Here is a 20,985-nt window from a genome sequence, read left to right as displayed (position 1 = left end):
AAAAAAAGAAAAAAAATGTTGATGTCTGTTTTTGGTTGTGTTGTTTCAATTATTTCTCCCGCCCGTCTGATTGTCTGCTTCAGTCTAATTTTTTTTTTTTTACCTCTTTCCTCAGTCCTTCATCTGCCTGTTTGGCTGCCCGAGCTCCTCATTACTGTGTTATTTTTTTAGACTTTACTCTTCATAACCGCAGAGTTGAATGTTTTCATGGTAACTCGAGAGTTTTAAACAGCTCTCTATTAAAACTCACCTTTGTTTTTGCTAGCTGCTTGTCTGCCTCTATTGTGTTTGCAATTGGGTCGTCATTTGTGATGAACCTTAAACCATAACATAAATCAGTACCAAGGTTTTTAAAAGCCGTGTTCAGTGAAAAAGCCACATCAAAGCTTAATGTCCACCGTTTTTTTTTTTTCGTCTCGTATTCATCTGTGGATCAATAATGCATATTTCAGACACTTTCTCAAAGCTTGCTTTGTTCTCCTTCAGCAACAGTGGAAGATATTATGCTGTGGTGTTTTCACATGGAACATTTGAAGGGCTTTGATCAAAGGAAGTGTGTGCAGTGGTTGCTTGCAGTGCAATCGTTTAAGGACCTGTCTGTTAGTTTGATAGTGTGAACACTCATTGTACCACTGTCTGTCTTTCTGTCTGTCTGTCTGTCTGTCTAACTGACTGACTGAGGAGTGTATGGAGCCTATACCAGCTGCCATTAGAGTGAGATGCAGGGTACACCATTATAGGTTGCCAGGATTAATAACACAGAGAGACAGACAACTATTCACCTTCACATTCAACATAAGGGCAATTTAGAATCACCAGTTAACCTAACCCCATGTAGGTCTTTGGACTGTGGGAGAAAGCCGGAGCAATAGTCCTCGCTATAATTGCAGTGACAGTTTTACTGATGTGGATGGATTTTTACCAAAACTATAGCCTATTAATATAATAACAGCTGGTATTCAGAGACCAATCAGATTGGTATCCTGAGGTCAGATTTGTATATTGATTGATTTAATGATGAGCTATTCAGTAATGTCTACAATTAACCTGTAGTTAAAGATAGTGTTTATAGATAAAAGGTCTTGCTTTGAGCGTTACACTTGATCTCTCCTAAAACGCCTGCAGTCCTCTGAGACATGTAAATAACCCCGGTCACTAGGTATGTGACTCATGACTGAAGATGCTGTGTGGTGCTGTATGGTTTAAGGTTCAGCATTTTAAACATAAAATATAATAGTAAACCTAAAATATTCTTATCCATGATTAAAAATAAAATTTATTTAAAGAAATACAGTGTAAACACTGAAATGAAATGCATTTGTGTGTGTCCAGTGCTGTTGTGAGTGGATATATTTAGTTTGATGCTACTGTTCCTCTGGACTTTTTCACAGCTACATTGCATTTACACATCATTACGTGAAATTGACAGCCAACAATGCATAATGTAAAAGTACACAGCAGACAGCATCAGCAGGCAGAACAAAATTACTGCTGCATTTATCACTTCCAATCACTTCAATTTCCTTGTTATGCCTAATAACATTCTAGTCACACTCTGCTGAAGCTTTAAAGCCACTACCACCCACTGCTCTGACTGCTTTGACTGCTCTGCAGCTGTCCATCCACAGAAATAGGAACACTGAAGACTCCTAAACAGATACTGTAAAATATTCATGGATTTGTATCAGCATTGCCGCTACGTGCAATGCATAACTCTGCTGATGTTGCTGAGATGAATTCATGCCTTTCACTCACCAACAGTGAGTTCTTATCCAGGCTCTTCGAGATCAGGACTGGCAGTTCACCTCTCTCTCTCTTATCTTTAGTCACATCTTTTTTAACTTTTTTTTATTGCATCACACTGTCTGGGTTGATTCTCAGTTTCAAGCTCTGCAAGACTTCTGGGATTGACTGAGGTTGGGATACCAACTGGAGATATAGGGGCATGCTTGTTGCACAAACACAGTACACAGTACACAAGCACAGACATTCAAACTCACACTTCTCATTGAGGTTGTTTAGGGACTCCAAAATCATCCTCAAAAATTCTCAGTTTCTCCTTTGTCATCCAAATTGTCTCTGATGAGGGGTATTTTTGAGTGCATCAGCTCTGACGGGTGAGTCTTTCTAAATCGTTATTGTCAGCAGAAACTTCAAGCCGTGCTGCATACTAAGCAGTTGCAAGAGTTTACCACAGCGAAGAGCAGAAGACAAACAGAGCACCTTCATCTTCACACTTGCCCAGCGATTTATCCTTGTTTTTTATTTTTCCATCCGTGATTGAGGGTCAGTAACTGAAATAATGATGACAGAAAAGAGAAAAAAGGGTAACACTAGCAAAACAGATAGACCACAAAAAAGGTTAAGATGATTCTAAATCTTTTAGCGCATTTAAAACACCGCAAACTGTAGATAAACACACAATTTCATTTGCAAACACTTACTACCCCTATGTTATCCCCTATTATCCCTAGTACTTTAATAAAAAGCCACATAAGTACAGCCATACAGGAACAATCTCACTTTTTTTTCCCTATAACATCTGAGGTTCTGATGCACAAATTTATTGCTTGTGATTGATTTTATTTTTATGTTTTCCCTCATATTTTTCTCTGAATCATGTCTGTTTACAGTACATTTTACCCCATCAGATGGTTTCCAGGGGAACACTCTGGACTTCAATTAAGTGGGGATGTGGATCAGTTCAACCTTCTACATAGCCATTCTCAGAACATTGCCTAGAGCTCACAGAATACAGACATATAAACATACACATCATGACATTACATAACATTAGCATGAAAATCTTAAATGATTTTCTAGCATTAGATTATTGGTTTGCAGGTGCAGGAAGCTGCGAGTTAAGCTACCAGATAGCTTTGATTAAACTGACACTGAGCACCTGATGGATAAAGGATGCATGATTTCTTTTTTTCCACAGCTTGATGATTACTGATCATTCAGTATTCTTAGATGACACTGCACACAGAAATGGTCTCACTATACAAGCACAAAACAATGTACTATGCAGGATTTTGCAAGAGGGAAAGTAAAAGTTACTTTAACTTAAAGAGTGCATAGTGTTCTGAATTTATGAATCAAATAAAAAGTACATTTTGCTCTCAGCCACTCATCCACCTCTTCATAGATTACCTTGCTAATATAATATGAACCCATAAGACTTTGTTCCTCAACAAACAGTTGAGCTGAAAGCCTAAAGATGGTATCAATGTTAGCATATCCTCTTTAGAAATTGAATCAGGAGTCACATCTGCTCCCATTCTGCTGTTACAGAAAGGCATGTTATCTACCTTAAAACAGGATTCACACAGATGACATTCTCAACACAGAATAGAGAGCAAAGGTCAAAGGGAGTATGTCCTGAAATCCTTTTAGCAAATCTAGTGTGGCCATACTACTGTATTTGGTGTATTGTATGCAAGTTGGGGCACACTGCATCTTAAGAAGAAGAAGCAGAAGAAATGTAAATGTAGCTATAACACCCTGAACTGAACTCTGATGTTGAAAACAACATCAGAGTTGTGTGCAGCACAGCTTAGCATATAAAACTCCTTGTAAATTCTTTATTAGTTTTCTCTGAATGGTGTATTTTCTTAAGGACAGGTATGTGGCTGGAACCAACCCTATGTAGCATGTATTACACAATATATACTCTATGTGGGGGACAATTCCTCTATTTGGCTTAAAGATTCAAAGAACTTCAGACAGTCAACAAACCATATAAGCTTGCATTGCCCCTTTTTATTGACTCTAGAATAATAAATTACAGCTATTCTCATATGCTTCGATTCTTGATCACACTTTTGACAAAATAAATAAATAAATAACCAGTTTTACCCAGTACAACAACATTTTTTTGGTCAGAGGTCTGAACACATTCTTATCTCTTAAATACTTTTTCACAGTGATACACTTGTGTTGATAAATGCTAACCGCAGGAGACAGTAGTTAAACTGAACTACAGTGCACTTGCAGACTCATTTCTAGAGCACAACTCAAAATTGGTCAGACTGGTTGCTACAGATGCAATTTAAGGTAAGTTCAGAGTTGCACACAAGGGCGAGTTGAAGCTTGTTACCAGTGGTGGATGGGAAAATAAATGAAGAGGCAGCGGAGGAAGAGTAAGATAAAGGTGTTTTTTGTAGAGATTTTTTTGTACAAATGATAACCTATACAAAAAGAAATGGCTCATTATTGCTGAAAGTATCTCATATTTTCCCACGCAGTATTATGTTTACTTTTAAAAACTATGTTATATGAAAAAAATGTGAAATTGGTCTCTTTCATGAGTAAATTATAGTGTGAGATATATAAATCCTACAAAATATACAATACATATAAAACAAACATTTGCTATATGTTTTATTCTCTTACAGTTACATTTTTTCTGAACTGCTAAAACACTTTTCTTGAAACCTTCCACTACTAATACAAAACAACATTCTCAAACGGCGTTATAAAAAAAGCTCTGGCATTTCTCGGAAAAATCAAACACTCGCCTTAAAACCTTGTTCAAAAGCAACAATGGCAACAGATCATAAACAGGACAGTCACAATAAAAGCACAACTGAGCTGTCATTTCAAACTATATAAAAAAAGATGAGTAGATGAAAAGAAGAATGTTCAAGGTATATAGCTGCAGGAGAAATGGTTGCTGTTTACAGTCCAGCAAGTGCATTTTGCATTGCATTCTAGAAAAAAAACATTAGTTAGTGGGTTTTAAATTTACTGTATGCACATTAAAAACATAGTGGAAAATAGAAATGACAAGTTTCTTGCAGTGTAAAGCCTACAATGCACCGTAAATTGGACTGTCATTTGGCTTTATCATGTCTTCGGGCTGGGTCAGGCTACAGCACTTCATCAACGCTGCATACTCCCCCACACCAGCCAATGGGGACAGAACCGTCTGGTGTATCCAGCCTTGACACAGCTCCAAACCTAAGTCACCTGTAGGAGATTTACTCTGGTGTAACCTTGTCATATCTATTCCACTACCATACAAGAAAAACTCCTATATTAGGTTGGGGAAAGGGAGATGGATGGTGCTCGGCTATAAATTGCCCATAATTGTAACCATTCTGAACACCAATGCAAGACCCAAGAAGATGCTCTGTGTTATTTGGCCTCAGAGTCACATGATGGTGGGGAACTCTATGATTGCTTATGGCAGCATAGTGTCAAATTACCATGACTGAACAGGTATCCTACATCAAACATGTTCTATATGTTGAAATAGATATAATTTTCTAAGTGCTACAGAAAGACGGCACTGTGCTGTAGAGTATAATATGTTCAATCTTGACTTACATACATTGGACATACTGATGTGATTTCACTGAGCTTGACTGCCATATCTATACTTTGTCTGAATGTGCACTTACTTGCACATACTAAAACTGCAGCTCTTTGACCCTTCCTGAGTTGCACTCAAAGTGTACTCTGTGCATTTTCTTCATGCGCACCCTGTTGTGCTGGAGACAGAGTCGCTGGTGGAAAGGCTGACGATGTTGAATCCTACAAAGTCTGTGCTGCCTTCAGTAACTTGTTGCTATTTTTCCTGCAGTTTTATGGAGCTGTTTTGAAACAGCTTGTCAGATATAATGGCCTTTTGCTGCTGAGTGAACTTCCACCCTTGTGTGGCAAACTTGCAAGTCTATAGAAATAGATGTGGAGTTATAAAAATATTCATGCAGTACGGTATCAACTCTGATGACCTTGCTTACTAAAACTAAAACTGCATATATTATACAGTGCTGATATAAACAGTGACTAAAAACAGTGATGCTGTACCTGTTCTCTTGTCTTGATCTCTGAATTTTGGTGGACACAGAGAATCTGCTCATGTTGGGTTGTACTCTTTGTCCTGTTCCTTATAGTCATTCCATGAACAACAGCATTGTCTGTCATAGTAGCTTGAATTACATCAGAAATCATTACTCTTTGTCTTGCTCATCCTCCTAAGCTCCTTGAATTTCCTGTTGTACCCTGCCTATGACATGTATTCTGCCTCTCTGATAATTTCAGTCTATTGTAGATATGAAACCAATAACTTCAACAACCTGTGTACTCTCTGAACTGGCTTATATTCATTGTGCCACATCATTGGGAACAAATGTGATCAATTTTAATTTAGGACATCCGTGCTTTATGTACCTTTTGGCATTTGTACATCACAGTGTTAAATATTTGTAATGATAATGTTTTTAGAGTTTTGCAAAAATGAGTCATTGAAATCTGTAAATTGTGTTTATGGTAATGATTCAGTCACTGAATGAGTTCAGGCCACTGAGCACTTGGTTCAGACAATGGGTTTTAGTGTTTCAGCAATTCAGAAAAATTCTGAATTCACCATGTAACAAATTCTCAGTAGCTACATTATTCTGACAGGTTGTGTGAATGATCAGATGATAATTGTGGTTCCAGGCACAGATTAAACTGTTGGTCTGTTGCTGAGGTTTTGCCAGCAGAGTGAGAAATATTTCGAATTTAGTTTGAAAGCTGGATTTTGAGTTTAGAGATTAAAGATGGCAAGGTTTGAAGAAATGTGTATTAACAGCTGGAATATTGACTTGAAAGTCACGACATGCCAGTACTCTGTGGTTTCTAGAATTGATGTTCCGACTACACACATTTCTTTTTTACCATTCTATTTTATTTTAAGTGTATGTATATTATTCAAACAGTGCAAAAACAAACAAGGAATGTATTCTTAAACCATGGGGGATGCTCTGATTTGATCCAGCATCTCTACTCAGCCTAACAGGCCTCATTTTGGAGAACCACATAGTGCAAAAGTAGATTTGAAGCTTTGTTTATGTGAAGATGTATGAGCTGAATGTATTTTATATACTTTTTTTTATTTCTCTTAATTCTTTCAGATAATAAAGGCTAAGAAAAGTATTTTTTTTAATCATTTATTCGACCAGCGTCATAGTAGAGCAGCAGCCTCTCTCAACCTTGGATTCATAAGAGATTACAGTTCACACTCTGATCCACTGCTGCCAATTTACAATCACCAAATAGTTTTCAAAAAATGTCTTTGGATCGTGAGAGCACCCTGAGAAAACCGATGAGGCACAGCAGACCACAGCCGACATGCAGATTTGAACCCAAACCTGCTCTCTTGCTGTGAGGTGACAGCGCTACCATGTTACACCAGCACATTGCTTCCCACCGCTTTGAAGGCTTAAAGGAAGGTTTTGGCAGTCATCTGATACACACTGATATTTTCTCAGTTCCATGAAAGTCAAAAGAAGAAACCAGGCATTCCTTGAAAGTACAGTCACCAGTGGAGTGTGACATTAGATCATGCTTTTAACTCAGTGTTACAGAATGCGACACTGATTTTCACCCAAAATGCAAGAAACTGATTAAAACACAGACACACAGGAAGCGTAACCATGGGAACTATAAATACATAACCTAATTGCATGAATGACAGCAATACGCTGTACACCTTACTGAAGTATTCATATAATTTGTGAATACATTTATATATAATTTACAGTGCGAATAATATAAAGATCTACCGAATGATGACTTCTTTCAAAAGTGTTGTTGGTGGTTCGTCGTTGCCATGGAGCAGAATATTTTGGAGAGAAGTCTTTGTAGAAAAGAGGGATAAATGACTTGGAGAAAAAAGAGATCGTCTGACCCTTTCACTACTGATTGTGGGAGCAGAGAAAGAAAGTAAAAAAAGAAGAAATCATTATTGTATTATTTTTTCAAATAATTTTATTCCATTTATTTGTTTATTTATTTAGGTAAAAATGATAAATAAAAAAAATCTCAAATGGCATATGGTGACATTCAGGCACTGATCAATTTCTGACAAAAACCAAATATTTTTAAAATACTGCAGATCTCCCTGCTGCTGCTGAGCTGAGCACTACCATATTTTCTGTAAAATCACTCTCAAAGCTGTGTCAGCATTTCATCTGCCTCAATTTATCTTCAGCTCATCCTTTAATACTAAGTAACACCTAATGGCTCGGAGCAGTAAAGGATAATGGCTTTATGCTGGACTATCAATGAGTGTATGAGTGTGCTTAATATTCTGTGCTTTGTTGCGTGTGTTTGTGTGCATGGTGTGATTCTTTTTTCTGTCCTCTGGGAAAGGGAATTTCAATTTTGCTTCATTCAGAACTGACATCAAGGCATCTGCATTTAATCTGACCCATGAAGAAAGGCAGATCTCTCTTTCTTATAAGGTATTATGTTGTACACTAGATGTCTGCTGGTTGTGATAGTGCGTTTAAGTGCACCCTTAGCTGTGGCTGCATGCTCAGGCAAAGACTGAGCACTCTCGCTGACTGCAGCTCTGACACCCTCTTTGTGGCTATGACTGTAGATATGGGCTCATGGAGCCGTCTATGACTGCAGCTGTGCTCATGGTTGGCGCTTTACGATTATGACTGCGACATGCTGGTTTTTAATTGGTGTAAATGTATTACATGCAGCTACTGTGTGTTCAGTTGTGATTATGGCAAGGCCATGTATTGAAGCTACTGTACGCCAATAACAACTTATCTGTATCAGCACAGAGTGGACCACAGCTGCAGAATCTGAACTGTCACCACAAATCCAGCCACCTCTTCGTTGTTCACAGCTGGAAGAGTGACAGCTAGGATCCCATCGTGGCAGTAATCAGCCTTTTAGTGAGTAATGACTACTAAATGCAACATATAACACAGAATCAGTTCCTGCAGGGTTACCTGCTGTCTTAGCTTTAACTTGGAGCAGCACATAAATGAACCATTTCTCGAAACATTCCATCCTTTTCTCAAAAATCAAAACACAATATCCAGTTTTCAAATCACAGCCACAAAACCTGATCACTTGCTGGTATTGTCATTCAGCTCATTCTCCCCTGGCATGTAACATTTTAATGACATTAGCAGTAATATGTATGAGCAGTTTTGAGCAGCTGTGTTTAAGAAATGGCATCCATACTGTAGTTGTGTTTTAATGCCTGCTTCCAGTGGTTACCATTATGCAGGGTGGGTGAATGAGTGTGAAAAATGTTTTTTAGGGGGTGCTAGTGTGATAAGAGACTGAGAACAAAGTATGTTGAAAGAGAAAGGTATAAAAAAGTAACAGGTCTGAAAGAAATTCTCTGTCATCTTTTGGATGGAATTTTTACTAAGATCTCACATTTCTGTTACTGCTCTTCTGTATTCTTTCTTGAGTCACTCTTTTGATGTTATTCACGCTGTTTGTCAGAAACTACCATCTGTGTTTTGAAGTCCTGCTGGTATAAAACTTGCACAAAATGCAAGGAGTATCTTTATGATGACAAATAAGGAAAAGAATGCGTGCACACACATATAACCCAGTTTTGCTGAGTTGTTTGCTGATTTTTTATTTTACATATTGCATTAATCTGTTTGTATAGCAAGAACATGAAATGTATCCATCTAGGGTAGTTTTCTGTTATCCTGAAAGCACAGCAAAAGAGTGAATGACGTCAAAACACAAAAGGGCCTAACAGCGCAGAGCATAGTGTCCAATTAGCTTCAGAGCTGAAAAACAGACTGAGAGAGAGAGAGAGAGAGGGGAAGAGAGAAGGAGAGAGAGAGAGGGGGGTCTGTGCGGACCTTATTAGCACCAAGCTCTGACTGCAGGTTCCCTGGAGCGTTGTGTTGTGATGTGTATGGGGCTAGTGGGCAAAGAAATGTTATGCTGGTCATGCATGGCTCACCTGTAAGCATAGACACCCTCACAGTAGATGTCTTACCAAGTGATGCTTAGAAAAAGAGCAGCACCCTTTGGCAGGCATGATTGATTGAAATCAATAAGCACACTTAGCGCCTACATGGAGTCCAGTCTGTTCTCATTCATACAACAGAGCATTGTAAGTTTTTTCAGATTCATCATCTCTTAGAGTGTTCTCATTATGATTTTAGCATCTAGCCCCACACTTCCCCCTGCTGGTGCACTGCGGGAAGGCACTCTATCCAGATGATGCAGTCTTTTCTAAAGCACTAACTCCCTATCTCTGAACCAAATTCTCACCATCCTAAGGCAATTTCATCTCTTTTTTTCCCCCACAAAAACTCAAACAGCTTACACGGTTAGACACAATTAGCAGATCTCATTTGCAAGGCTCTAATTATATTCTCTCTTACTAAAACACATTTTTCACAGCAATTTACTTGTGATACATAATGCTAAGCAGAAGTTAATCAGCTAGAGCACAGATGTCATTCCTTAAGGACAGCAATTCAGAATTGTTTGCAGTTGTTACTAATGATCTAATTTAACAAACACACTGCATGCCAGTTCAGAGTGCACAGCCAACAAGGGTTAGCTGAAGGTTAAGACCAACAGTGGAGGAAGACAAGAAAGATGATGAACAACAACAGCAGCTGACAATGATTCGCAGAGCTGAATTTGTATTTTAGAGCTTTTCACTGTAATTTGACATATGAGGCCTAAGGAGATGCCAGTGGTAGTGCACCGCACTGGTTTTAGTACGAGTGCAGAGCATCATTAAGCTGCAAATCTATTAAAAGCAAGCAAATCTATTAGATAGATAGCAAAAACTTCAGGTGTGGCCACATCAACAGTCTGGTACATTCTTTTAAAAAAAATGACTGTAGTGGCTATAGTTCAGGAACACCGAAGGACCTGAAATACGTACATATTTTCTGTGATAGAGGTAGGTGTCTAGGTGTTAAGGTTTATAAATATGAAATGAATGGAAATACATTTCCTAATACAGTCAGTTTAGAACAAGGTGCAAGCCACTGGTCACACTCGAAAACAAGATTAGTCCTCATCTAAAAACATTCATAAAAAATAGCTCATGATCTGAAACATACCACACTATTTTTAAAACATGGTGGAAGTAATGTTATGACATGTATGGCTGCCAGTAGAACAGGGGCACTAGTGTTTATTTATGATGTGTGCGCTAATAGAAGTTACAGGATGAAATATGATGTGCACAGGGCTATACTCTCTCCTCAATTAAATCAACGCTGAAAGTTTGCACTTTAACCATATGCTGCTTGTCTCATTAAAAAATCCTCTATGGTGGTGTATGAGCCAAAACTCCAAAAACCGTCTTTCTGCAACATATACAGAGCCTATCTGTATATGTCATACTGTGATTTACTCATTAAGGTGCCCATCTTTCTCATTTTACATGTGAATCTGACCACTTCTATAAGGACTGTTAATTACTGTATGTGTAATTATATGTCTGGATATAAAGCATCTCTACTGTATGCCTTCTTCTATTTCTTGTTGTTATGTGAAAGAGGGGAGCTGGACACAGCTGACAACCTTGTCTCAGCAGACTAGACCATCATATTCTTGAATGTGAATCTTGAAACTTCTTGTGTTTACTGCTGTTGTGTTATGATGTCCTGAACACTGTGTTTTCAGGTGGCTTTTTTTTTTAAAAGTAGTGTATAGAGTGTTATTATTTTGGATTTTGTCCAGAAAAAATTAAGTGCAGGTCAAACTGTTTTGGTTTGTGAGGTTTTGCCAATAAAGTCAGAGGTTTTACAGTAGTAAAACTGGGATTTCCGTTTAGAGGTCTGACAAAAGGATGGAGATTATGTATAAGAATGTGCCTTAGCAACTTTGAAAATCTATAATTATTCAACAAGATGATTAAAAATAGTGGAAAAATAAAGGCATCTCCAAAAGTTGATTTAACTCCATAATTATAAGGCTTTCCATTTGAGAGTGAATGCCTTCCAGCTGTGCATCTGCTGCAGTGTTGTTTTCAACAAAGGCTGGCGCGTGTAACTGCCTCACCGCCCCTCGCACAGACGCACACGAGCCTCCTTCCATTTCTCACTGAGCACACAAAGACAGTAGGGCACGTGTTTCTTCACACCTTACACCCAAATGGCTACACAGACAGACAGAGATAAAGAAAGGGATCAAGAGTTCAGTCTTTTTTCTCTCACAAAAGTTAAGCTGATTAAAATAGGTGTTTGAATTTTAAATTACGTTGCCAGACAAGCAAAAAAACAAAAAACAAAACAAAACACACACACACACACACACACACACACACACACACACACACACACACACACACACACACACACACACACACACACACAAACAAGAAACCTGTCACAATACTGACAGTAAAAAACACATGCAGACTTTGCAATCTGCATACATAATACAACTATGCAAGCATAAATAAATAGCTAGAAATGGACCATTACTGATACCGTTTTAAATAGATTATTATCAGGCAGTTGAAAAATCTTCATGCAAAATTAAACCAGAAGGTGACCAAATGACCATAGTTTGTTGAAGTGTGACTTCGCACCTTAACACCGTGGCGCATGGAAACACTTGGGGACGCGTCAAAACGCAATTTGGCACGGGTTTCCAGGGCCTGATAAAAAGACGGTTCCTGTCCGCTTCCCCACATCCTCACAACATTTTACGAAGAGCTGACCACCACAAGGAGCCATGGAGACCTGCGCTAACAAGAGTGGGCTGTCATCTGTTTCTAACGGAGGTAATTCGAGCCAGCAGTCCGAGTTGTGGAGACCATGGTTTCGAAATGAGGATAACAATGTCCGACACAAGGTAAGTTTTGCACTTTAAAGTTTGTATTTTTGAAATCTGCTTACTTGACAGAAAGACTAAAGAAATCTCTTTGTTTTAGAATCTTTCAAACCATGGAGACCTCAGTGGTGCAAAAGATCCGAAAACACCTCAAGTGATCCATCCAGTCAAGTAAGTGGAGCTTTATTAATTAAGGCATCGTTGAAAAAAGAGAGTAAAGTATACATATATAAAAACATGAATTTCTTTTTGTTCTAAGGTTGTACTGGCCAAAATCGAGATGCTTCGATTATCTGTACCGAGACGCAGAAATACTCCTTCGCAACTATCCGGTCCAAGCAGCAATCTGCACCTACGAAGACTCCAGCAGCGACGAAGACAATGATGATGAAGAGGAGGATGTTGAAAAGGAGCGGAACTAAATGTCTTTGTGAACTTTGAAGAATGTTGCATGCTGTCATAATGTGACAATATTTATACATATATATATATCTTTTAATTTATTCCTGTAATTATATGTAAATAGTTCAAATACCAGTTACCAAGCTTAAGTTATTCCTTTCACATTTCTACCTCCTTTGTATTTTATAATAAAATGCAGGAAATAAATTTCGTTATCTGGGGTTTATTTGTTTTTAAAATATTCACTGCACACTCACACACAAATTAAGCATTCAGCGCTACATTGATTGACTGAAGTGTTCAAGGGAAAAGGAGAACTTCTCCAGTAGACTGTGAAATTTTCCATTCGAAAGATATCAGGTTGATTTTATGCAAGTGCAGAACGTGTTTGGGCCTTTCTTACTTACTGTATTTATTTCTGGCACTGAAACACCTAAAACCTCACATGAATATACCCTGTAAGTCACTCCAAATGTATGCAGATCCCTTAATTAGACGTTGTAGCAGAGCTTTTTCTTTCCATATTTGCATTCACTTTACTGGCTATAACCGCTTTCTTTCCGCTGAACATCCCTTTTCCCACGGATAAGTGCAGGGTGTTAAACGCACCATTTCCTGTGCAGCGTCGCGTGAAGCGCGGAAACCGTGGGACAGGTGGAGGGCACAAAACCCTGTCACCAGAGACCATAAAGTTTGGCTGAGACAAACGGAGGTGAAACATTTTAGAAGAAGAAAAAGTACTGATAACATTATCAGAGAATCTGTATTTTATGTGGGCCATCAAAGGACTTCTACCAACTTGTGCGCTGAAGTGCATCAGACCTAACCCATAAAGTCACACGTCCTCCTTGGGATGACACCGCATATTTGGGGAGCAAGCATCAAGCAGGAGGTCGAATCTGGCAGGCATGAGGCGAGGAAACAAACAAGTGTTAACATTAGGTTTGCATTTTTTTTTTTTAAATTAGGCTCTTAGTTTGACTCAGTCAAGCAGGATTTGGGGTGAAAGGGCAAGGTGGTAACAGGCTCATGTGATAACAAACCTTGCAATAGAGAACCACTGTGTTTCATCTGCTCAATGTTTCCCAACCTCTATCCTTATGGACCCCTACTTTACAACAAAAGCATTCATGGACTAGTTGTATTTTCTTAGCTAGAGCTAACCCCTATGATCTTGATCGTTTAAATTGTTCAAAACCAACTAGTGACTGAATTTGTTTGACTGAATGTATGTTCCAGTTCTTATGCTTTCGCCTGCACTTGCTTTAAAATCATAGCAAGTGTAGGCACAGAAACAACACTGATGTAGAGTGTGTTAACAAGAGCTAGATTAACTCATTGCAAACCTTTACTGGTCCATTATTCCGCCTGCTATTGGTGCATTATTGGTGCCCATCAAGATTCTATACATATGGCAGTAGTAACTTGTGTTTTTTTTTCTGGGTATATAAAATATATTACCCAGTAAACCAACATGAATCCACGAGCTAAGGATAAAAGCCTGTGAACTTAGAGCCATATCAGTTGCCTGTTTAGAGAGTGACATCTCAGCCTTTCTTCTAAAAGTCCTCTGATGATGTTTATAATAACGATATGTCATTACTGGAATGCAGAAGTGAATGAGTTTATTATTTTAAAGTTATGATATCAGCTTGTGACTGCTGCTTGTAATTGTAGTAAATCCTAATAGAGTCTTGGGTTTTAGACCACAAAACATATGACATGTCCAAATAGTTACATCAGCCAGCAATCATGCGATGTAGCAATTAAAGTGACACTTGTCATGTTAAAGTTCTGTCTCATGAGCTTGCTCTTCTTTGGATATGATGGAAGTACTATGAGTAGTCTAGTATGGATTGCTAAAACCTCAACAACATATCTATCTGCACATTTGAACTGTTGAACTTTTCAAGTCACACCAGTGTTGACCTTTTAAACTGTGCCATGGGAACTTTTTAGATCATCTGTAGGTGTTCTGAAGAGTGCAAAGTTTGCACACCTTTGTGGTGAGACAAATTTTGGGCTCAGTGGGGGCGATGCATCACCCCAGCACATGTGGCATATCATAGACAGACTTCAACATTGGACTGTTTAATAATTCACAAAATACTTGTTCACTGATACTTAAATAGTAATATGGGCCTCTGATTAGTAAAGGTGACAAAGAAAGGAGTTGTTGGTTCAACAAACCATCACAAAAGTAACACAATGACTTTCTAGAGCAAGTGATCGCAATCTGAGTCCTGATCATCAAAATTCATTTTAATGTCTAAATATTCAACTGAGATCATAGTTTTTGATGAATTACTGAAGTAATTGTCTGCAACTGTGGGAGCTTTGGGACTTTCCCAGGCATGCTTGGGTGTTAAAGCTACTGGAGTGTCACTTACTTTGGTGTGAAATCTGCTCACCTCCAGGAATAAACATAAAACAAGGGAAAGATGTGTGTCCTCATGAAATTATAGCCAGCTGAATTTTTGGATAATGCAGCTGCAAATATGATAAGAAAAAGTAAACAGTTATTTACCATTGAGATTTTGAACGCTGAACATTGCCCCAAACCTAACGCAGCTTTGTAAAGCTTGTTTTATCAGACACATGCCGCTTTTGCATGTGCTGGTGTGAACTTGAGTGTAAAGAATACAAATCTAAGACAGTAGTAGTCAGCCTCAAGTAGCCACATGTCACAACTGTCATGCACCTTGGTTACAAATAGATGCAACCAGTAACAATGAAACACATAAATATGGAGCCGTGGATATCACTTTTTCCCCTAGTGCAGTGGAGATTATAGTTATATTCACAAATCAGTTCATGTTTGTCTTATATGAAGTCACAAGTTGGTGCTAATCAATCTTCAGTATTCATTACTGTTCAAATATCAATGTATAAATATCAATGTAGACAATCAATGGATAATAATTATGGGAATTTCTAATGGTATATTGTTGTTTGTATTAGTTCATCTGGTGAGCATGTGGAGGCATGCCCCTGTGAACTCTGACTGCACTGGTGGTGCGATTGTAGACACCTAATGAGGTGATGAAGTGTGACTCAGCCTAGTTGGGTCTGAACTTAATCAACCAGCTTCCCACAGGCACACCTTTGTTCGGCTGTGTGAACAGAGGGTTTGCAGCTAGAGATGCATTTTGGTCACTTTGGTTCGTATCTGTTGTTTCGATGGCTCTCTTGTTTGTTCTGTTGCTCGAAGACAGTTAAGCCAGTTATACAAAAAGGGAGCTGTGTGCTCCTGAATATGCAAAAGATTGTCTTTGGCAGATTTGTAGACAGGAAGCACCACTGGTTTTGAATAGAAAATGTAATGTGTATGAATTAAGGTATGAATTTCACATGGTAGATTCTAGCACAGTTTTTCTTCTCAATGTTTAAGTTGGAGAATGTTAGGTAGGGATGATGTATATAGCAAAAGTCAATAATTATATCTGGTAATATAAACACATTAGGAAACAGTACATTAAGTGCATATATACAGAACTACAACAAAATAAATATTTAATACTGTCATATGGTGTGTAGTAGTATGCTTAATCAACCCACACACACACATACACCTACACACACCTACACACACACACACACACACACACACACACACACACACACACACACACACACACACACACACAAATGCTAATTGCATTTCACTGCCTTCACCTTCCTCTTTCTCTTCTTCTGTGTTCTTGCTGCTCCATCTTCTTGTCTAACACCTGTATAAGTCACTTGAGGCCTCTTTTATGCTCTGACACATGATTAAATTGTTCTACCAAATATGTTTGAACAGGTGCAACATGAATGAGGCTAATTGGTAGTCATGGTATTGCATTTTGAAGGCCAGTGTTTCAAGGTGAACAAAGTGTGTGAAATGATGCAATTTGTGTTCAGAGATTTGGAAAACTGACTTTGAATGATATCTCAGTGAGACCAATGGAATTGTGCTTAAAGTCGTGTTTATTTGATGGGATTTTCAACATCATCACTCAGATGATACATGAAGAAGCTACTTTTAGCTGCTTGCTGATTCTTAATGTGTCACCTTAGCAGGTAAATCTGAATGTTTGATTTGAGGGCAGATGCCACCCTCTAATGGCTTGTGTCACCTCCTGGGATCAAACCAGGGATCTGTCATGTGTTAGGCAAACTGTAAACCACTACACACAAGCTTTACAGAATCATGTTCCATTATTTGTATGCATAAAATTGATAAAAACTCTAATGAACATTTCGCTTCATTTTTAGGGGACTGAATGCAATGCAACCCTTAATAATGTAGATAGGCCGCATATATCCTTATGGAGTTTTCAATCTAGTGATGCGTTTAGAAAGCTACAAAGCTCAATGTGGGTTTTTGACCAACAGATGGGGCAAGAGAGCCAAAAGTGATTCTTCCACTGGTTTGGAGCACTGCAGTGTAATAGTTCAGTACATCCACTTGGGGGCTGTGTTGTACTTGAGAGGTAACCAGTGAATTTCAGTTATATGATGGAGTAAAATTCAAACCCTATATGTATATAAAAAACAGAGTTTTACAGAACGTCCCTCCTGTGATGTTTCTTTGTACATCACTGTACAGATGAATGCATAGGAAAATACTTAACATGTCATTTATGATGCAGAATCTGCACCTATTAAGAAATGTAATGATATAAATTGTTTATACAGTGGAATAGATCATTATATCATTAGGGTTTGATTCTGGAAGTTTAATTTCTGGAAATACTGAATATCTTCTATTTTCTGCTGCTGAGATAAAATAAATGGATAAATTGTCAGGGGGTTCTGCTTTAGCCGGCAAAGGTAAATAACTGATTTCTACTCACAGTGGACTAAAAAAAATACATTTCTTTAACTCCAATTTTCAAAGTAAAGTAATAATAAACTAAGAACAGCAGTTTTCCTTAAAAAAGTGATGTAAAGAGGGCACACGTGTAATGAAGCAGGAGAAACACACAGACCGGGCAGCAGTTTTCCAGTAATGATACAGACAAGCTAAAGCATAAATCTGTCAATGAAGTGAACCCCTTAGTAGCTACATATATCTCTGCTGAGTGAAATAAACCACAGAGTTGCTCTGGTTCTTCTCGCCCCACGAACATGCTGGCTCACACTGCTATCTAAGAGAAAAGGCAGTTGTGCTTTTCTGTACCCTGTTATCCCACCCTCCACTTAAATAGTTAGTTTGGTCTTCTGTCTCTGAGATGTGTGCAGTGGAGATAATTACAATTTCAGTAACGTTTGTCAGGTGATTACCTCATAATCCCCTATTTCATTTGATAAGTCACGCATTGATTTAACTCAGAGTTGGACCTAATGGAGTATCTTTTCCACCGCTACAGTGATTTGTATGCTGGGGCGAAAGGACAACGGCAGATTGGAGGCAGAAAAACAGGCGCTCGCCATTCCCGTTCACTCGGTAGCTTGTGAAAGATGAACGAGGAGAAGGCAGGTTTAATCACAGCAACACGAATGCGACCAGTAAATCACTGCTGTGGCTGATACAGTAACATGTGCTGGTTAGAACACTCCCTCTCACATAAACGCTCCCTGTTTCTTTCTCTTTTTTTTAAATTTTCTCTTCTTGCAGGCAGAGAGGGGGGATGGGGAGATGAAAATGCTGGATGAGAGATAAGACAAGTGAAGGGAAAAGAGACCTGCTTGGTATTCACCTGTCTCTCTGGATCAATAAAGGTAATTTGGGCTGATTCCTCCCTGTAGGCCTCTTAGCAGACAGAAGGGGAGAGGGGTCAGCCACTGCTGAGCTGCAGGGAGCTAGAATAACTTAGAAACACACTCTGCAAATTACTGCCCCTGTTTGAGAATCTCTCATTCAGCTATTCCTCTACCATGACAAGAGCTACACTGTGATACAGAGTCCTCCAGGTAAATGTGGGCTAACTGGATGTATAAAAGGCTATGCTGCCCAGACGTTCTGTATACCCTTGTGTTAGTGGTGTTTGCACTGTGGCTAAAACTGTATGGGCAAGCTGTAATGTTCCCAGAAAAGGCTGAAAAGTAACCCCACCTTTACCTTTATCCTAGCCGTAACCCTCACCAGAAAGAAAAAAAGAGAGGGAAACCAAAAGTTTCGTCATGACTATCGGTTTTCACATTTAAGACTTTGTGAAAGCTGTGATTCCAAGCAAACAGTTCAAAGAGGGGTTATGATACCCATAAAGAAGATGGGTTTTTGGAGGCCAGAGCTGGGTGTTCAGATTCACAGGTCAAGGCTCATAAATTACTATGAAAACAGGGGTGTCAGGTAGCTACACAAAGAGTGACCAGTCCTGTTAAATCAAGATTTAAAATCAGAGCGATTTTCATTTTTTGATTACATGCCATGTGTTCCTTTCTCCTTGCTGCCGTGATCCACTGTAAACCTAACAGATTGATTTTTTTTCCACATTCCTGATCACAACCTCTACCTTTCACTCTCTTAGGGCTGCAGCAGATCTCATCAGTTGGTTATAGGCATGGAGGTTCTCGTCCGTCATGTGGGGTCACCAGCCTGAGAGGAATGCTCCATGTCAGGGATGTCAGGAGAGGAAGGGGTTTCCCAAGGGATACAATACTCAACAAAGTGTACCGCACCTCTGGCCAATCATTGGCGCTTGTCCTGCTTGTATTGTGAATTTCATCAAAGCGCACAGGTGTGCATTGCACTGACACACACGCACATATATCTGTCCTCATGTCTGTCTCTTAAATTTACACACATGGGTAGCACACTGATCTTATCTTGAGTCCGCATGTTCCCAAACGCATGTATATATTCATACATACACCCTTTTTTCCCCTCCACACTGCCTCCTATGAAAAAGAAGGTTTTTACTGCATGTTGATTGCAGAGGAACAGAGGTGAAACTGGTTGTAGTTTGTACTTATGCTTTAGTAGGTCAGGCCTTTTGAATTTTCATGCACTTAATTGGGGAGAAGAATGGGGGTCCACAAACCATTCCCATGTTTTGATCCTAAAAGGTGTCCTGCAGCCTGGAAAACATTTTCTGAAGGGATCTGGTTTGTAGGACTGAAGTTGTCCTTTAATACAAGGTGTCAGAAAAAAGTGTCAATCAAAACTCTGCGATGACAACTATTGCAGAAATTTGATTAATGGTCTCCTTTTGCTTTCCACATCTTACTGTCAAACTTCAATTATCTTTCTAGATCATTAATTGCTTCTTGAGGAAGCACATATTGATAGTCCATCATGTGCGGAACTGTTTGAGGCCGACTTAGCTGACAAGTCATTTCCATTCTAGTACCCTGACCTAATCACCATATCCTATTATCATTCACACGAAAACACTAATTACAAAGGCAGGGTGAACCTGATTTATGCTAATGGAAACGTGAATATGCCACGGATGCATTAATCTAGAGTATAGGACCCTGTGCTGGTGTTAACTGTGATTAGCATGTGATTACCATAGCATGGGTTATATCTACTGGAAGCCCTGCTTCTGATGGGCTTGAGAAAATCTCTCTACTCACTGGCTGTGAATGAGACTGTGACTCTTCACGACATGAGGAAATAATAATAATAATACAAAATTGACAATTTTGATTGTTTTACGCTAAACAAAAACATCTAAATTCTAGCAAGGCAATTTTCTCTTTTAGAATGAGTGTAACAGCCCAAGTGCTTTCAGTGACAGATGGTTCAGACAGTTGGATTATATTAAAAAAGGGTTATATATCTGATGATATACCTATCTGAGTTCTTCCTTCACACCAGCACAATGTCAGCCACTGGAATCTTTTATGGTGCTGGCAGAAGTTCCAGTGAAGGCTGTTTAGTAACCCAGGCTATTTAAAACCCAAACTTCTTTTGAATATAAAGAAAGTTCTGTTTTATAAGTTAACTGACTTTTGAAATTTTGAGTCTGGCAGTATGTTTTTACTTTCTGTTACAGTCAGGACTTTCTCACTGTAGCACACAGTGTCACTCTGTGTGTGACACTATCTCAGTTTCCTCCCTACTAACGATTTAGTTTAGTT

General features: G+C 38.8%; 1 protein-coding gene and 1 long non-coding RNA gene across 2 annotated transcripts; both read left to right on the top strand.

The window, feature by feature from the left end:
* Positions 1-12,458: 12,458 nt before the first annotated feature.
* On the top strand, positions 12,459-12,992 carry ripply2 (ripply transcriptional repressor 2). The gene is made up of 3 exons (XM_031744728.2): positions 12,459-12,591; positions 12,671-12,741; positions 12,830-12,992. Exons 1-3 carry the CDS (start codon positions 12,472-12,474, stop codon positions 12,990-12,992), a joined length of 354 nt encoding a protein of 117 aa, XP_031600588.1. The 5' UTR covers positions 12,459-12,471.
* A 5,332-nt stretch (positions 12,993-18,324) lies between these two features.
* On the top strand, positions 18,325-19,631 carry LOC120433115. Its single transcript, XR_005608328.1, has 3 exons — positions 18,325-18,436; positions 18,579-18,678; positions 19,428-19,631. It is a non-coding gene; the product is annotated as an uncharacterized LOC120433115 (long non-coding RNA).
* The last annotated feature ends 1,354 nt before the right edge of the window (positions 19,632-20,985 follow it).

The sequence above is a fragment of the Oreochromis aureus genome, linkage group 15, assembly GCF_013358895.1.
Source record: "Oreochromis aureus strain Israel breed Guangdong linkage group 15, ZZ_aureus, whole genome shotgun sequence".
NCBI lineage: Eukaryota > Metazoa > Chordata > Actinopteri > Cichliformes > Cichlidae > Oreochromis > Oreochromis aureus.
Note: the sequence above shows the minus strand (reverse complement) of the source record. Positions and strands in the feature narration are given on the sequence as shown.

Excerpts from the sequence above, each read along its gene's own strand:
- ripply2 (XM_031744728.2), top strand. The coding sequence starts at position 12,472 with ATGGAGACCTGCGCTAACAAGAGTGGGCTGTCATCTGTTTCTAACGGA. Across the intron at positions 12,592-12,670 it reads ATAACAATGTCCGACACAAG|AATCTTTCAAACCATGGAGA; the intron begins GTAAGTTTTGCA and ends TCTTTGTTTTAG. Across the intron at positions 12,742-12,829 it reads CAAGTGATCCATCCAGTCAA|GTTGTACTGGCCAAAATCGA; the intron begins GTAAGTGGAGCT and ends TTTTGTTCTAAG.